The sequence below is a fragment of the Fukomys damarensis genome, unplaced genomic scaffold, assembly GCF_012274545.1.
Source record: "Fukomys damarensis isolate Sample0158 unplaced genomic scaffold, DMR_v1.0_HiC HiC_scaffold_22, whole genome shotgun sequence".
NCBI lineage: Eukaryota > Metazoa > Chordata > Mammalia > Rodentia > Bathyergidae > Fukomys > Fukomys damarensis.
The window spans coordinates 13,095,416-13,109,831 of record NW_022900934.1 but is presented as its reverse complement, the minus strand read 5'-3'; the positions used below and the strand labels follow the sequence as shown (position 1 = coordinate 13,109,831).

At 50.3% G+C, this 14,416-nt stretch overlaps 1 protein-coding gene across 19 annotated transcripts in view; it reads right to left on the bottom strand.

Annotated features, from left to right (window-relative positions):
• The window catches only part of Zmynd8 (zinc finger MYND-type containing 8), a 123,537-nt gene extending 109,134 nt beyond the window's left edge, over positions 1-14,403 (bottom strand). For 3 of the 19 annotated variants that reach the window (XM_033767059.1, XM_033767061.1, XM_033767057.1), the window contains exon 1: positions 2,973-3,196. In XM_033767059.1, coding sequence (XP_033622950.1) covers positions 2,973-2,986 — 14 coding nt within the window. In that variant the 5' untranslated portion in view covers positions 2,987-3,196. Of the gene's footprint in view, positions 1-230; positions 443-525; positions 634-1,795; positions 1,868-2,509; positions 2,796-2,972; positions 3,200-3,855; positions 3,931-14,316 lie in introns of those variants that run through there. The other 16 variants (XR_004518457.1, XM_033767056.1, XM_033767058.1 and 13 more) reach the window with 12 other exon arrangements.
• Positions 14,404-14,416: the final 13 nt, after the last annotated feature.

The following is a 14,416-nucleotide window of genomic DNA, read 5'->3' as shown; positions in this document are numbered from 1 at the left end:
GGGGGGTTTATGCGGGGGGGGGGGGGGAGAGAGAGAGAGGGAGAGAGAGAGAGAGAGGAATCAAAAGCTCCAGTGTGTGTTCCTTGCAGCTGTGCATCCTCTTTGGGGACTGAGGAGGCAGGAGGAAAAAGGAAAACAGCCCATCCTTCTGTTCCTCCCTCTGCAATTTACAAATGTGGCCAAGGGAACAGTCTACCTTGATGAGGAAAAGGAAGGGGGAGGGGAGGCACCTCAGGAATGGAATGCAGGAGACTCTTCGGCTTGGCACACTGCTTTTCCTAAAAGGAACAAAGATGGTGGAAATTTCCAGAAGACACATCCTCAGGCCACCCACGCAACTGTCAGTCTTTAACACTTCCTCCAGGTCTAGTGGTTCACGAGTAAGAGGTGGGGAGCAGCACTGGGCAGCCCTATGGGACAGTAGCGCTGTCCCTACCTAGTCCTACTGCAATGCACACAATTTATTCTTTCCCTGTAGTAACTGGAAAATAATGCTACTTTGAAAGCAATTAACTTTTTACTGACCCGTGGTGGGTGGTAGCCATAGCACTGAAGGAAAAGTGTCCCAACTTGCTCCAGGGCTGAGAACTTGCTAGGGCTGCACACTTGAAAACAGATCTTGGCTTTCCAAACCTGTGGGAGCCATTTTAATGCAAGCTTTCAGAGGACAAATGCATTGCCCTTTAAGTCTCCTTCCAGCCCAACAAACACAGTATTATGCAAACGTTGAAGGCACCAAACCAGGAGTCTTGTGATTAGATATTGTTCTAGGGAGGCCACAAGAACCTCAATATGCAATTTCCATTTACACTAAAGAGATAAGAACAAAGAAAACAGCTAAGTGTGTGAACTTAACTTGTATGGGGTAAGGGGCACTGTGCAGCTTTAAGTATATATTGTAAACTAGCTGCACGTTTATTCTAAGACGCTGGCTCACCTTACACAGACTTCTTAACTCATCCTGTGATGCCATTTCTCCTTATGAAATGAGCCTTTTTCCAATTGGTGTCAAAAGTTGGGGTCACTGGACACTAGAAAATAGCTTACTGACTCCATAAAGTTAGCCTAACACAGCAAGCGAATATATCTCCACACTTACGGTCATGCTAGATTGGTCTCCAAACTGAAAATTTATGTAGTGAGCTCCCAGAGAAATTCCAAAGGCAATGCTAAGCAAAAGTCTACTTTTGTCACTTTTCGAATTCTACCTACATCATCAAGAGATCAGGGAAAATGTTGAAAGTGAGAAATAAATCCTAGATGTGGCCAGTTAACACACAAATGTATGGATTAGACTTGGAAAAAGGCTAACTCTGATGACTAGTACAACCTGAATAAAAACAAGTTTGGTAGTGGATGGGATCTTGCAATATATGTAAGAATCCTAAAACACAGTACAGGTACCAAACCCCCACATGCAGGCCCCCACCAGCACCCCTCCTCATGTCTATAAGGCTGTGATTCTAAGAACAAGCAGTTTCACAAGCAGATTATCTATCCAGAGTTCTAAAATCCAAACAAACCCAATTAAAGGTCTAGAAGCAAGTCACAATGAACTGAACATTTCTCCCCTGGCTAAGGGTAAACAGGAAGTGAAATCTTCAATCCTATCTGCAGGTTATCAGGAAAAACTGGATTCAAACAGTCACTTAAGCAAGACACTCTTTAAGAGCCCTTATTTTGTCCCCACTACTGAAACCCCCAACTCCTGCAACCAAGACCCCTTATTACAGGCACCAAATGTTTCCAAAACTCTTGATACATGGGTCACAGAGGAAATGGATTGCTTACTTACCCAACAAATGTTCAAGCAACCGTCTCATTTTTTCCACAGTTAGGAAGAGAGAACAGGCTGGCAGATTTGGGACTTGATCAAAAAGGAAATTTTTTTGAAACAGTTACATAGTATTATTAAAAATACACACCACCACAACAATACAACTCAACACCTGGATATGGAATGTTGTCATGAACCACAGACATGATTTTATTTCCTCCTACTCTATCATAACACAGGACAGAGGATGAAACAATGTAAAGAGGTGGGGGGGACAAGCAAAATGAAAATAAGGGTAAAAGATACATTAGTTTGTTGAAAACCATGCAAGAGTAGAAAGCTAAGGCATTCAGAGTCCTCCCAGATTTTCCTGCAGGATGTTGTCCAAGATCTTCCCCCCCACCACCCCACAGTCCCCATCTGTACTCCAAAAACTTCCTCCAGAGCCTACAAAACACTTTCAGAAACATTTGCTGGCTGTAGGCTGGCTTGCAGAACACTTTGTATCAAGCTAGGTCAGGAATAAAGACTGAACAATGTAGTTTCTCCAGTGAGAGGCTCTGTAGAGGAAGAGAAAGACCATGTACAGACACCACCACCCACCTAGGCCCAGGAGCTGCTCTCTATTCCCTAGCACTGCTCTGCTCAGAGCTGGGTTCTGTTTCAAACACGGCCTGTCTTGTCAGAACTCACTCCAGCCTTCCCAGAACCTCTTTGGAGAGACAAACTTGCCTGCTCTGCTGTCTGCCATGAAGCACTCCTTGGAGAGGAGCCTGCTTGCTTACCTTCCATTTTCTTCCCCCAGCAGGCATGTGACACAAGAGAAGACAATAGTGCAGGGGGGAAACTGCTCAGAGAGAGAGAGAGACAGAGGGAGGGAAAAAAAAAAGAGGAGAAAAAAAGCTTCTCTTTTGGCATAGCAGGATCTAGCTTCAAACTATTCCAGAAACACCATGCCCTGGTGGAAGAAAAGATGTGCCAGGCCCTTGCCAGTTTGCAAAATCAAGCTAAGGCTAATGGCTACTTAGCCATGTGACCTAAGAAAGCAAAAAATTCTCTCTAAACAGTTCCAAGTTAACATAAGTGCTCTGGGGGCGAGTGTGGCACGGCCAGCCACAGAGAAATCACACTGCTCGCCCACAACTCGGATGTCTCAGAGGGAGGGGGAAAAAGATGGTTAAAAAGCCGAGCTTACCTCTGTGGATGCATTGTTAACACTGTGTAATGTCAATACTTATAAAACATGGAGGACAGGCTCCTAGTTCTCACAGAAAAAGGGTTTGGCACTTCGGCTGATGATCTGGCCGCCTAATAAAAGCTCATCCCCGATTGGCTGCCCCGGCAAATCGGAGTGTAAAGCCGACCCGGATTGGCTGAAACACTTCCTGAGCGATTATCTTTGTGAGGCTCGGGTGAGCAAGAGCCATCCTGTGCATAGAAAAAGACAGGCTAAGCTAGGCCTTTTGCAGCAAGAAAAACTTGGGAAAGGGGCCCCCACACGCACTTCTCCCACACTCTGGCTAGATTTCCCGGCACTAGCAAACCAGTGCAGCCAGCCTGACCTGCTCTAGCAAAGCCTGGGGCCCGGATGCCACTGGGAAGAGAGCTTTTTGCAGTGCGCTGAAAGGGCTCACCCTCACCTGCCCCCACAGCAATGGCCCTTTGCTAAGGAGGAAGGCTGACCCTTTGCTAGAACAATTCAGCCGTGGTTCTCCAAGGGAAAAGGGAGCCGAGGAGAGAGAAGCCCCAGGGAAACAGCCCAGTAAAAAGAGAAAAAGGGCAGGAAGCAGGCCTCTGAGGAGAAAAGGCCAGCAAAGCAGAGCCAGGAACCACCAAAGGGCAGTCTGGCTTCTCAGAGGAAAGAGGAGTCAGCGGCTGAGGGGAGGAGGGGAAGAATGGTCAAGTTTGCATAGTCATTGTCAAAATGCCTCCTCCTGGAAAAGCAGGCCAGGCAGCCATTTGCCCGGCTGGCTGAGAGTCTAACCTCTCGCCCCCCTCCGTCAGGCCTCAAATTAGAACCAAAATGGGTTCCTGCCTCCCTGCCAAGATGCCAAGGGGGGCCCCCTCTCCATGCTTACCCTAAGAAAAGCCAAATGCGCTCCTAGCAGGCCACATGCCTCCATCTACAAACTTCCCTTCCCCTCCCAGCCCCCTCCCCCACCACTGAGGCCTGCTAAACCTGTCAGTTAAACAAAAATCTGACTTCCGTATTAGTCTGCGATGCCTTCAGCTTCCTGCCTGTTAACCCTCTCTCGGACTCTGGGCCTGGCTGGGAAGAACTAGGCCCTAAGATCACAGAAAAGGCCTGTGGAAAAATACCAGCTGCAGCTCTGCCGGCAGATGCAGAAAGAGAGAGAGAGAGAGAGCCGCTGTCTCTTGCCTCTGCTTCCCAAGGAGGCGTGTACCTTCTGAATCCAGGGCACAGGCAGTGCCTCTTGGTCTGAGAGGCCATTTAAATCCAGAGGGAGAAAGAAAGATGTCAAACTCGGCCGGGAAACAAGAACCCCCATTATAGTCAGGCCTGTGCACACACAGGTTAGCCCTTCCTGCTACAACCATCCCTGTATGTGTGCATGTTCTGGGGGGACTGGGCCCTCCTCAGTGGGCAGATGAATCCCATGAGCTTCATAAGGATTCCTGCTTCAATCTCTTTCCACAGAGAACGGCTTCTTTTCGTCCCTAAGGCAGATGGAACAGCTACTTCACACACAGCCCTGCTCTTGGCACCCCCCCAAGCCCCCATCTCTGGCACTGCTCCCCAGTAAAATATTAACTAGTTTTTCATAGCTGTTTATAATTCCACCCATTTCAGTAGTATTAGTAGGTCAATGCCTTATTTCCTCCTAAGCTGCCTTTGTAGAGGAGGTAAATGGAACAGGATCAGGATCTCAAAATGTCCAAGCTTTCTTTCTTCTACTACCTTTTATTTTTCCAACAACAAAGTGCTTAATTAACAAGATTTTTAAAAAAAAACAGCAAGCAGAAACAACAAAAGCTAAATAAACACCTTTCTTTAGAGGCCGAAGGAAGCTAAATTGTCACAGTCATACGCAGGGAGGTAAAACTAGGGAGGAAGTCTTCCCTCTCCTCTTGCTTGAAACTAGGACTTGTGGGTTTTCTGGTCCCACACTGTGCCCACAAAGAGAATGAAGGGCTGATCATTTGCTCCCCTCCCCACCCCCCACAGCAGATGCCCACTGGTGTCCATCAATTCTTCCTGCCTGGGAATCCTAGAGCACACAGGCTCAGGGTGGAGCCGGGAATCCAGACACACTGAACTGCAGGGCGGGGGCCCAGGCTTTTGAAACTGAACAGGATTTGGGTGTTGTTTTAGGCTGCTGCCAAGGCCTAGAAGAAGGGAGGGACATCCCCACCGCCACCCAGCCCCACAAAACTACGGCACTGAAGACTATAGGCCCAGAAGGGAGGAGCTAGCGAGCCTCCTCTGTCCTGCGGACAGCAAAACGGGAGCCGAGGCGCCGTTGGCCTGGGCTCCTCAGGCTCTCCCCCGCACTCCTAGGTGTGTGGGCCGCAGCCCTGCACCACCATCCCATATGGAATCCAGCTTGTTTCTGTGGGTGCTGCTTTGGGGGTGACGGGGAAGATGGAGCCAGGTTAGTGGTGATCTAACGCCACAACTCACGGAGGAAATGAAATATTCTGCTGATGCTGATGCGCCCCGTGGATTTTAACCCAGGATTAAAGCTTGTTGCGTAAGCAGCGGCAGCATCCTCCCCCTCCTTCCTTCCCTCTCCCTGCCTGATCACTTGAAATGTTTTCTGGGGCAAAGAGCAGGAAGCTGCCGGCTTATTCTGGCAGCTCCGCTTAGTTTGAGGAATGCTGCTGGCATTCGGGTAGGTCCGAGGTTATCTGGAAAACAGCGATTGGGCTGGGAACAGACACAAGGTATGGTGGCAGATGGAATCCTGGGAGGGACGCTAGTTGAAAGCAAGCCTGGGGCAGGCCTACTAAGAGCCACTCTTGGCCCTGATGGAATGTGGCTGATATGCAGGAAATAAAGAAAACCAACGTTGCTGGCCTCAGACCTAGACATCTATTTGGTAGCCCTGCTTAAGGCCCAACCACAGCACCTACTAAATCAGTGCTGTACACAGACTCATTTCATGAAGTCAGGCAGCAACGTTAGAGACCTGGAACTGAGCCCTGAGAGGTGAAGCGAGCTGCTCAAGGTCACACAGCTGGCAAGTGGCAGGGATCAGACTCCCAGCCCAGTTATGACTCCATACCCCCAAAGCCTGTGCCTTCCCTTGACTGTAAAGACACAAAAGCAAAGCCAAACAAACCAAAGAGGGCAGAAAAGAAGCACAGTACTCCAAACAGTAAAGGCAAGACTTGGTCTCTCAGAAAGCCCACCCTTGAGATGGACTTTTAGTAATAAACGTCCCTGAATAAGGGATCTGAGACTTCAGATTCATCCAACTGGGCCCAGAGAAAGCTGCTGTCTCTCTACAAACCTCCAGCAAGAAGACAAGGAGAACGCTTTACCTTCTATAAAACAAAGCTGCTTAGCCAGGCATGCTGGCGTATGCCTGTAATCCCAGCTCTTGAGAGCCTGAGACAGGAGGATCACTGCAAGTTTGAGGCCAGCCTGGGATACACAGTGAGTTCAAGGCCAGCCTGAACTACATAGTGAGACCCTGTGTCAAATCAATCAATCAATCCATCAATGAAAGCTGTTTATATTTCTTGAAATCAGTACTTCCCAGCCAGGGGTAATCTTACCCCCAAGGGACATCTGGCACTATCAGACTTTTGGGCTATCACTCCGGAGGGAGGAGCCCTGCAAAACACCCCACAGTGCATAGCACAGCACCACATAAGGAATTACGTGGTCCAAAATATCTATTGTGCAGAGGCTGGGATCCCTGGCCTAAATGAAAAGGGAAAAAAATCCAGCTATTGTGCCTCTGGACAGCAAAGCCAGCATAGGCCTAAACAAATCGGGTTCTCGGTGATACTAATAAGCCATGAGCTAGCAAGGAGAGATTAAAAACATGTCTCTCTTAATATTCCCAAAGGACAGAGAGCCCCCGGGGGACAGAAGGGCTGCAGAAAGCTGGGCAGCGTGTCACACAGTAAGACTGGCCTGCGAGGAGAGGAAGGGTTGGCCCCAGCTCCCTTCCCCACTGGGCCAGCCCAGCTGCGATGGCTCCCCAGCCCCTGGCCCACAGCCAGGCAAGCAGGAGGCCTGGCAGGCTGCATCCCATGATAGCCGGAGCCGCTGGCAGTCGGAGTTATCTGTCTCCAGCAAGCAGCAGGCTTCTCTGTCCGTTATGCGAAATGGACAAGAGTGAGGCAGGGGAGTGTTTAAAAATACCTTATTTTTGGTTTGGTTTTGTTCCTTTTTGGCCAGTGGGAACTGAGGCCAACTTTGGGCGTGGCGACAGAAAGGCTCAGTTTCCCAGCAAAGAACTGGCCACATCGTGTTACAGCCACCTAGGGGCAGAGAGGACCTGTCCCTCCTCGAGAGAAGGGGAGGTTCGGCTGGTTGGTTCTGTTCTGTGTTTTTCTTTTACTTCTTTCTGGGAGGGTCTGGCAGCAGGGTGATGGCAGGGAGGATACACGGGGCTGGAGGAAAAGGCAGGCAGAGGATGGATGGTCCTGAGCCCCAGCGGGCAGATGGTCACAGCTCGGCAGGGAGGGAAGATGGGAGGGACACTGGGAGAGAATGAAAATCTAAAGGAGGGAAATCCAGGATCCCCTGAAGCTGCCTTCCTAAACAGTTGCTGTGTTTATTGCTTTGCTCTGTTTGTTTCTCCCTACCACTAGACCAGTGGTTCTCCATGGGGGAGATTTTGCCTCCCGAGAGACATCTGGTGATGTCTGGAGCCATCCTGGCTCGTCACAGGGAGGAGGGGAGGGTGGGAGAGACTGACATGGAGCACGGAGCGTCAGGGCTGCTGCTGAACATCCTGCAGCGCACAGGATGCCCCCCCCTCGGGCGGCGCGCCAGTCTCCAAATCAGAGCTGCTGGCCTGGCACAGAGCTCAATAAAACACCATCTGCCCAGACCGGGGCAACAGTCTCCTACCTGGGCCTGCTGCTTTGCCCTTGCAGAAGCTGTATACCTGCAGGCACAACACGCAGGCCGCCAGTGATCCTTTGAAAGCATGAGTCAGATCCCGTCCCTCCCTCCTCTGCTCAAACTCCATCCATGGCTCCCATCTCCCTTCAAGTAAAAAACTGAGTCCTAAACTGGCCTGCTCCCCACGGACTGTGTTCTTCTCACTCCGCTCTCTCACCCGTCTCTGGACACTCTGAACATCCATCGTTTGTTCTTCCCACTGCTGACTCCCCCACCCCACCCCACGGAGCCTCTGCACTGGGTCTCCTGATCTGTACCTCCTCTCTGCCCCTGCCCCCACTTCTCCAAATCACGAGCAGCAGCTACTTCCTCCTCCACACATCTGCTCTTTCCGCTTCAGCAGAATTCCCAGCCCCACGGGCAAGCCTCCCCGGCACCCTGTACCAGAGGCCTTCCCACCTAGCGCTGGCTCAGCCACTCGACCCCTTTCCCTCGAAGCCTTCATCTTGTTCCTTTCTTCCCCACATCAAGAGGCTGAAGCATGCAGTGGTTAAGTGTGTGGCTGCCAGTGCTGTGCCAGACTGTCTGGGTGAATTGCAGCTGCCCCACTTGCCAGCTGTGAGACCTTGCTTGAGGTACCAAATTCGCTGTGCCTCACCAGGGATTTAGCTTAGCGGTTCGGTGGCCTGCCTTGCAAGCACAAGGACCCGAGTTCAATCCCCAGTACCAAAAAATAAAAAAATGAATTCACTGTGCCTCAATTTCCTCATCTGCACGATGGGAGCAATAACACCTCCCCAGATGCACTGAGTCAATCATTCCTACGTTTTGTTACTATCTCCTCCTCCTCAGCTCACTCTGAAAGGCATTTTCTTTTTTTTTTTCTTTTTGAGACAGGGTCTCACTATGTAGCTGAGACTGACCTGGAACTCACTATGTAGCCCAGGCTGGTCTCGAACTCACAGCGATCCTCCTGCCTCAGCCTCCCAAGTGCTGGGATTACAGGCGTGTGCCACCACTCCCGGTTTGAAAGGCATCTTCTAGATGTTCCCAACTCAGTTTCCTTCCCGCTTTTGCCCTCACCTTTCCAAAGATGAGTAAAGATGGACACAGAAAGCTAACCGGTTGCGACTGACACTAAGCCAGGTACTCCGGGCTATAGCTCAGTGGTGAGGCGCTCGCCTAGCATGCACGGGATCTTGCGTTCTATCTTCAGCGCCGCAAAACAGAAGAAAAAAAGATTACATGAACCAGGTAACCCCTTTATCCTCAGCTCTACCGAGTGAGTCCAAGGGTAATGATCAACCCGGTTCCTTAAGCGAGAAAAACGGAGGCAGAACTGTGAAAGTCTCTTCCCCCTGGAAAACCTCTCCCAGTCAGTCTCCCTCGCCTCCTCACCTGCTTCCTCCCTCCATCTCTAAGAGTTAAAATCACGGGCTGACTCACGGCCGAATCGGAACTCATACACTGGTGTCAAGCGATCGCTAAGGGATGTTGCTGAGTTAGGAAAAAGCAAGAGCAGAATAAAGAATATAGTGCCGTTTGTTTTCTTAATAAGCAAGTGCGTGTGCGTGTGCGTGTGTGTGTGTGTGTGTGTGTGTGTGCCTGTGTGTGTGTGTGTGTGTGTGCGCGCCTGTGCGTCATGGGGGGGGTGCTCCTTTTATTACTTACAGTATCTCCATGGAGCTACAGCTACCTAAGAAACTGCTAACAGGGCCGGAGATTTAGCTCAGTGGTTCCGCCGCCTGCCTTGCAAGCACAAGGACCCCAGTTCACACTCCGTGTACCAAACAAACAAACAAAAAAACAACTGCTAACAATGATTGCATCCCAGGAGTACAGGGTCAGAATTGAGAGACTTCACTGTTTTACCTTCTTCTTAGCCTTTGTGTTTTAACTGTGTGAATGTATTTCTTTGTCAAATACAAATCAATAAATGCAATGGGGGAAAAATGTGTGCACCCTTTGTGGCATCCCTACTGATTGCTCCTCCCTTCCTGCCCCTTCCTTTCTCTCTCTCTCTCTCTCTCTGGGGATCAAACCCAGCCTCTCCTGCTCTCCTCTCAAAGGCCTGTGCTGAAGCCTGCACCCGCACCACAGCCCACCTTGCGATGTTTTGAACTATTTCACAACTCCGTAAATTGTAGAAAGCTAAGATTAATGAAAATGACGCTTGCCATAGAAATGCAAATTTGGTCCCTGGAATGCAAGCGATTATAGCCAGGTTTTGCATCTACTTGTAAATTCATCTCAGCAGCCTTCTGTGTGCAGCACTTTGAATCAGCTGTAACATCTAACAAGTTCCCTCATTCATATTCTTGAAAGGTACCTTTTTAAAAGTCACCCGTGACTCCCAAGAACCAAGCTCAGCAGTTTAGTCTGTCTCCTGCTCTCATGTGATGCTGGACCCTAACGCTGCTCGCACCCGCCCAGCCGCTCCAGCTTTCTACAGGAAGCCCAGCTTCTCTGCTCCAGGGCCCACCCCTTCCTCCTGGGCGGGGTCTGGAAGGGAGCCTGAGGCCGTGGGAAGTCGGGCGAGTCACTGTACCTTTCTGTGAGTTACCGGTCTAGAAAGTAGAGGCCACAGAGCACACGCTCAAGCACAGGTGAGATTTTTTTTCTTTCTCTCCTGAAAACCCTTTCATGTACTCAGTTGTCTTCTACTGGCACAGCAGATTCCAAATCCGACTACCCAGGTCTGATCTCACCCCAGACCCCAGCTCTGTGCTTCTAAACACAGGACAGGCGTTTGCTTCTCAACAGTCATTGAGACAGTCCACAAAAACAACAAAGCCCTGTTTCAGGCCAGGCTTATTGTCACTGGTCTGGCTTTGAAGGTGTTGAGGGCTGAGCGAAGGACACAAGAAGCAAATACAGGAGCAAGGTAAAAATGTCAAATTGAGAGAGTTTGGATAAAGGAAAGCAGGAGGAAAAAATGGGGAGCCACAGAGGAGAAGGGAAAAGTCTGCTTCAGAGAGGTGGCCAAGTTCCAGAGAGGATGTGACACTGGAGCTAAAGGGGGGTATGGGGCTTCCGGTGGGAGGGAGCCGCAGGTATAAAGGCCCTGAGGCAGCACAGCTTATTAGAGGAACCAAAAAAAAGGCGAAGCAAAGTGAATGTGGCCCCTTCATGGAGATAAGGTTAGACAAGGCAACTATTTCCTCCACATTCATTCCATTACTCAGATTCAAAATATTCTTTCTGGAATGTTCTTTTCCTTCCCAACCCGTCTCTTCTACATCCAGTCCACACCATCCCAATTCTACTCCTAAATGAAAGCCCTATAAAGAGATAATTAAGACATATAGTAGTACTTCCTAACTTAAAGGATGCTACTGAGGTTGCAATGAATTAATGGATATGAAAACACCTGCTGTAAACAAAGCAGTCACAACAAATGTTGGCTATGACCACCTTTTTGTTTATTTGTTTTTGTTTTTTGAGGCAGGGTCTCACTACATAGTTGAGACTGACCTGGAACTTACTATGTAGCCCAGGCTGGTCTTGAACTCACAGCGATCCTCTTGCCTCAGCCTCCCAGAGTGCTGGGATTACAGGAGAGCGCCACCACGCCCCGCTGGCTAGGACCACTCTGATTGCTGTTCTCCCAGAAACTTCAGCAATTCTTCACCAATCCCATGAAGCAATGACTCCCTGGTTAAAGCCTCCTTTCTCTCCACGCCTCATCTTCCTGCCTCTCCTGTCCTCCCCTCCTCCCTGGGGTGACACAACAAGGGTGGTGGATCCTACCTCCTCATATGCCAGGTGCCACCTCCTCCTGTCCAGAGCCTTTCCCAAGTGTCCATGGAAGACCACTCGGTCCCACAGCCCTCACCCCACCAGAGCAGAGTCCTCCTGGGTGACTTCTCTGACATGAACAGGGCACAGCCACCTCCTCCATTCCTGCAGCCCCTCTGCAGGGCTCCCCTCTGGGTCCGCAGAGCCACCTGCCCCTGGCAGCTTCGCACCCCATCCGCAAGCCTGGGTGCTCCACCGCTGAGTAAGAGCTTCTCTACCATCCCCCGCCTCGTTGCCCAACGGTGCCCCTGCCCGCTCCCCAGGGACTAGTTCTCCAGCCTTGGTCTTGTGATCGCTCCGGGACTCCACTCCAGTTGCCTGGCCTTCGTGCATTCCCAGTGGCCACCCTCCCACGCAGTCCAGGCTGAAGATTCCATTGTCACCAGTCTCCCGCTTCCTCTCTGGCCCACAGGGCATCAAGCAGGTGTCTCCTGCCTGCTCAGAAACCTCTTCTGGGCAGCACGAGCCACAAAAACCCAAAAACAAAAAACACCCATCGCTTCTCGGCCTTTTGGCTAAGATCAAATGTAAAAAACAAAAACACCCAAATATCTATCCAGGGACGGATGGTAAGTGAATATGGTATATCCACACAGGAGCATTTGTCAGCCACAAAACGGAAGTCAGCAGACTCATGTTATCTTGTGAACGTCACACTAAGAGAATCAGACACAAAAATAACACATATTAAATTACCAGCCCCCACCATGTGAAATACTCAGAACGGGCCAGTCCATAGGGGCTGAAGAGACAGAATGGACACAAGGTCTCCTTTTAGGGTGATGAAAAAGTTCTCAGACTGTGAGGGAGGTGTATGCAGTGTGATTGTTTTTTGTTTTTGTTTTGGTACTGGGGATCGAACTCAGGACCTTGCGCTTGCAAGGAAGGCAGTGGCACCACTGAGATAAATCCCAGGCCCGGTGATTGCTTTTAATACCGCCGAATTGCACACTTTAAAATGGTTATTAATTCTTTAGTTGAGTGCACGCACCTGTAATCCCCACTACCTGGGAGGGTGGGGCAAGAAGATTACTGAGTTATGGCCAGCCTGAACTACACAGTAAGACCCTGTTTCCAAAAATAGAAGGGGGTGGTATAGCTCAGTGGTCCTTCTGCCTGCCTCAAAAGCGCAAGGTCCCAGGTTGGATCCCCAACCCCCGGCAAAAAAAGTGTGGTAGCCATAAATAAAGTTTTATGCATCCATTGACTTACTGCCTGTGACTACTTCTGTGCTTTGAGGGGAGGGTGAGGTACCTGCATGGAGATGGCCACCATCCCTGAACTGTTCCCTCCACAACCACTGTACAGACACCTGCAGCCCTCACTTTAGGGGAACACCCCACTGGGAGCTGGGCCCCTGCTCCTACTCAGCTCTTCTGGGCCTCTTCCCGCTAGGTCCCTTCCACCTTAAATCATGTAGGAATTGTTCCCATTACTCAGGTCTCCTGACAAATGCCACCTCTTCCAAGAGGGCCTTTCCTGACCGATCACCTGATACCAATTCCCTGAGAAATTCACCCTGTTATTTCCTTTTTAAGGCTTAGTGGAATAAAAGCATCTTTGTTTACTTAGTTTTATCTGTGTTCAAAGGCAAAGACTCGGTGTATCCTGCTGACCAGAATTTCCCTGGGAGGGGCACAGTGCCTGAGGCACAGTAGTTGCTCAATAAATATTTGTGCAATGATCTCTTTTTACATTAGTTTCTTAACCAGATCTCCCGTCGATCAACAATGGCCCTAACTTGGATCCTGCACCTTCTAGCTTAGTCAGTTAACATGCAAAATTATCATTCGGATGAAATTTTGTTTAAGTCAAATCTACCTTTTCACCTCTTTACTGCACTCCAACTACTGGACCTTTTCTGAGGTCCCCAAAACAAGCCGACTGTCTCCAGCCAAGTTAGTTCCTACCCCTGACAGATCTTTTAGTCCTTTTCTCCTACTTCAGATCCAGGACCAAATGCCACCTCCTCCAGGGAGTCTCGGCAGCTTCCTTTTCTTCCCAGCGCTTAGCACCCTTAGAAATGATGTTAATTTGTTCTTTAGACAGGAACTTTAAAAAAACACCGCTGTATCCCCAGAGCCCAGACTATAGGTCCCGAACAGGAGTCTCCGTATCTGTCGATTTGAGTGAATGAAACCCCATCCTCCGTTTTAAAACACTTGGCCAATTCCTGGATCCACTGTGGACTTGCTAAGTAACCTGTCCGACCTCTGGGGGCTTTTTCCTCCGGCTTCTGCTTTTCTCTGCCCCGCGGCCCTGCTGGTTGTCGTACGGACAGCCGCGGAAGCATCTTTACCTCCTCGGGGTGGCCGGCAGGTACGGAGACTCTCCAGACGCCCCTCTCGAGTCCCGCACATGTCACACTCGATCCGCCCAACGCCCTGCTACCACTCTCAAGTGACAGTCAGAAAACACAGGCACAAAGAGATCCGGCAATCGACCCCGCTGAAAATAGACGTAAGAGGAATGAAGCGAGACCCGCCTGGACCTCTGCAAGTCCAAGCAGCCAATAACGCTACGGAGCAGGGAAGCACTGGAAGGCGGTGAGGAACCCATGCGGCAAACACGACGAACAGACGGGAGACCACAGTTGGATCAAACGTCGCCTGCTCTCAGGCCTCACCTCCCACCCGCCCAGGCCTGCAGGCCCCAGATCTGGGTGCCGCCCTCGAGCGCTCCCTCCCGGATTTACCTTCTGAACATCCTCGCAAGTCCACTCCGGCGGCGCAACTCCATCCTGGGAGCAGTACCCGGCCCCAGGGCCACCGGGATGTGTTATCTGGGTTGAAAGG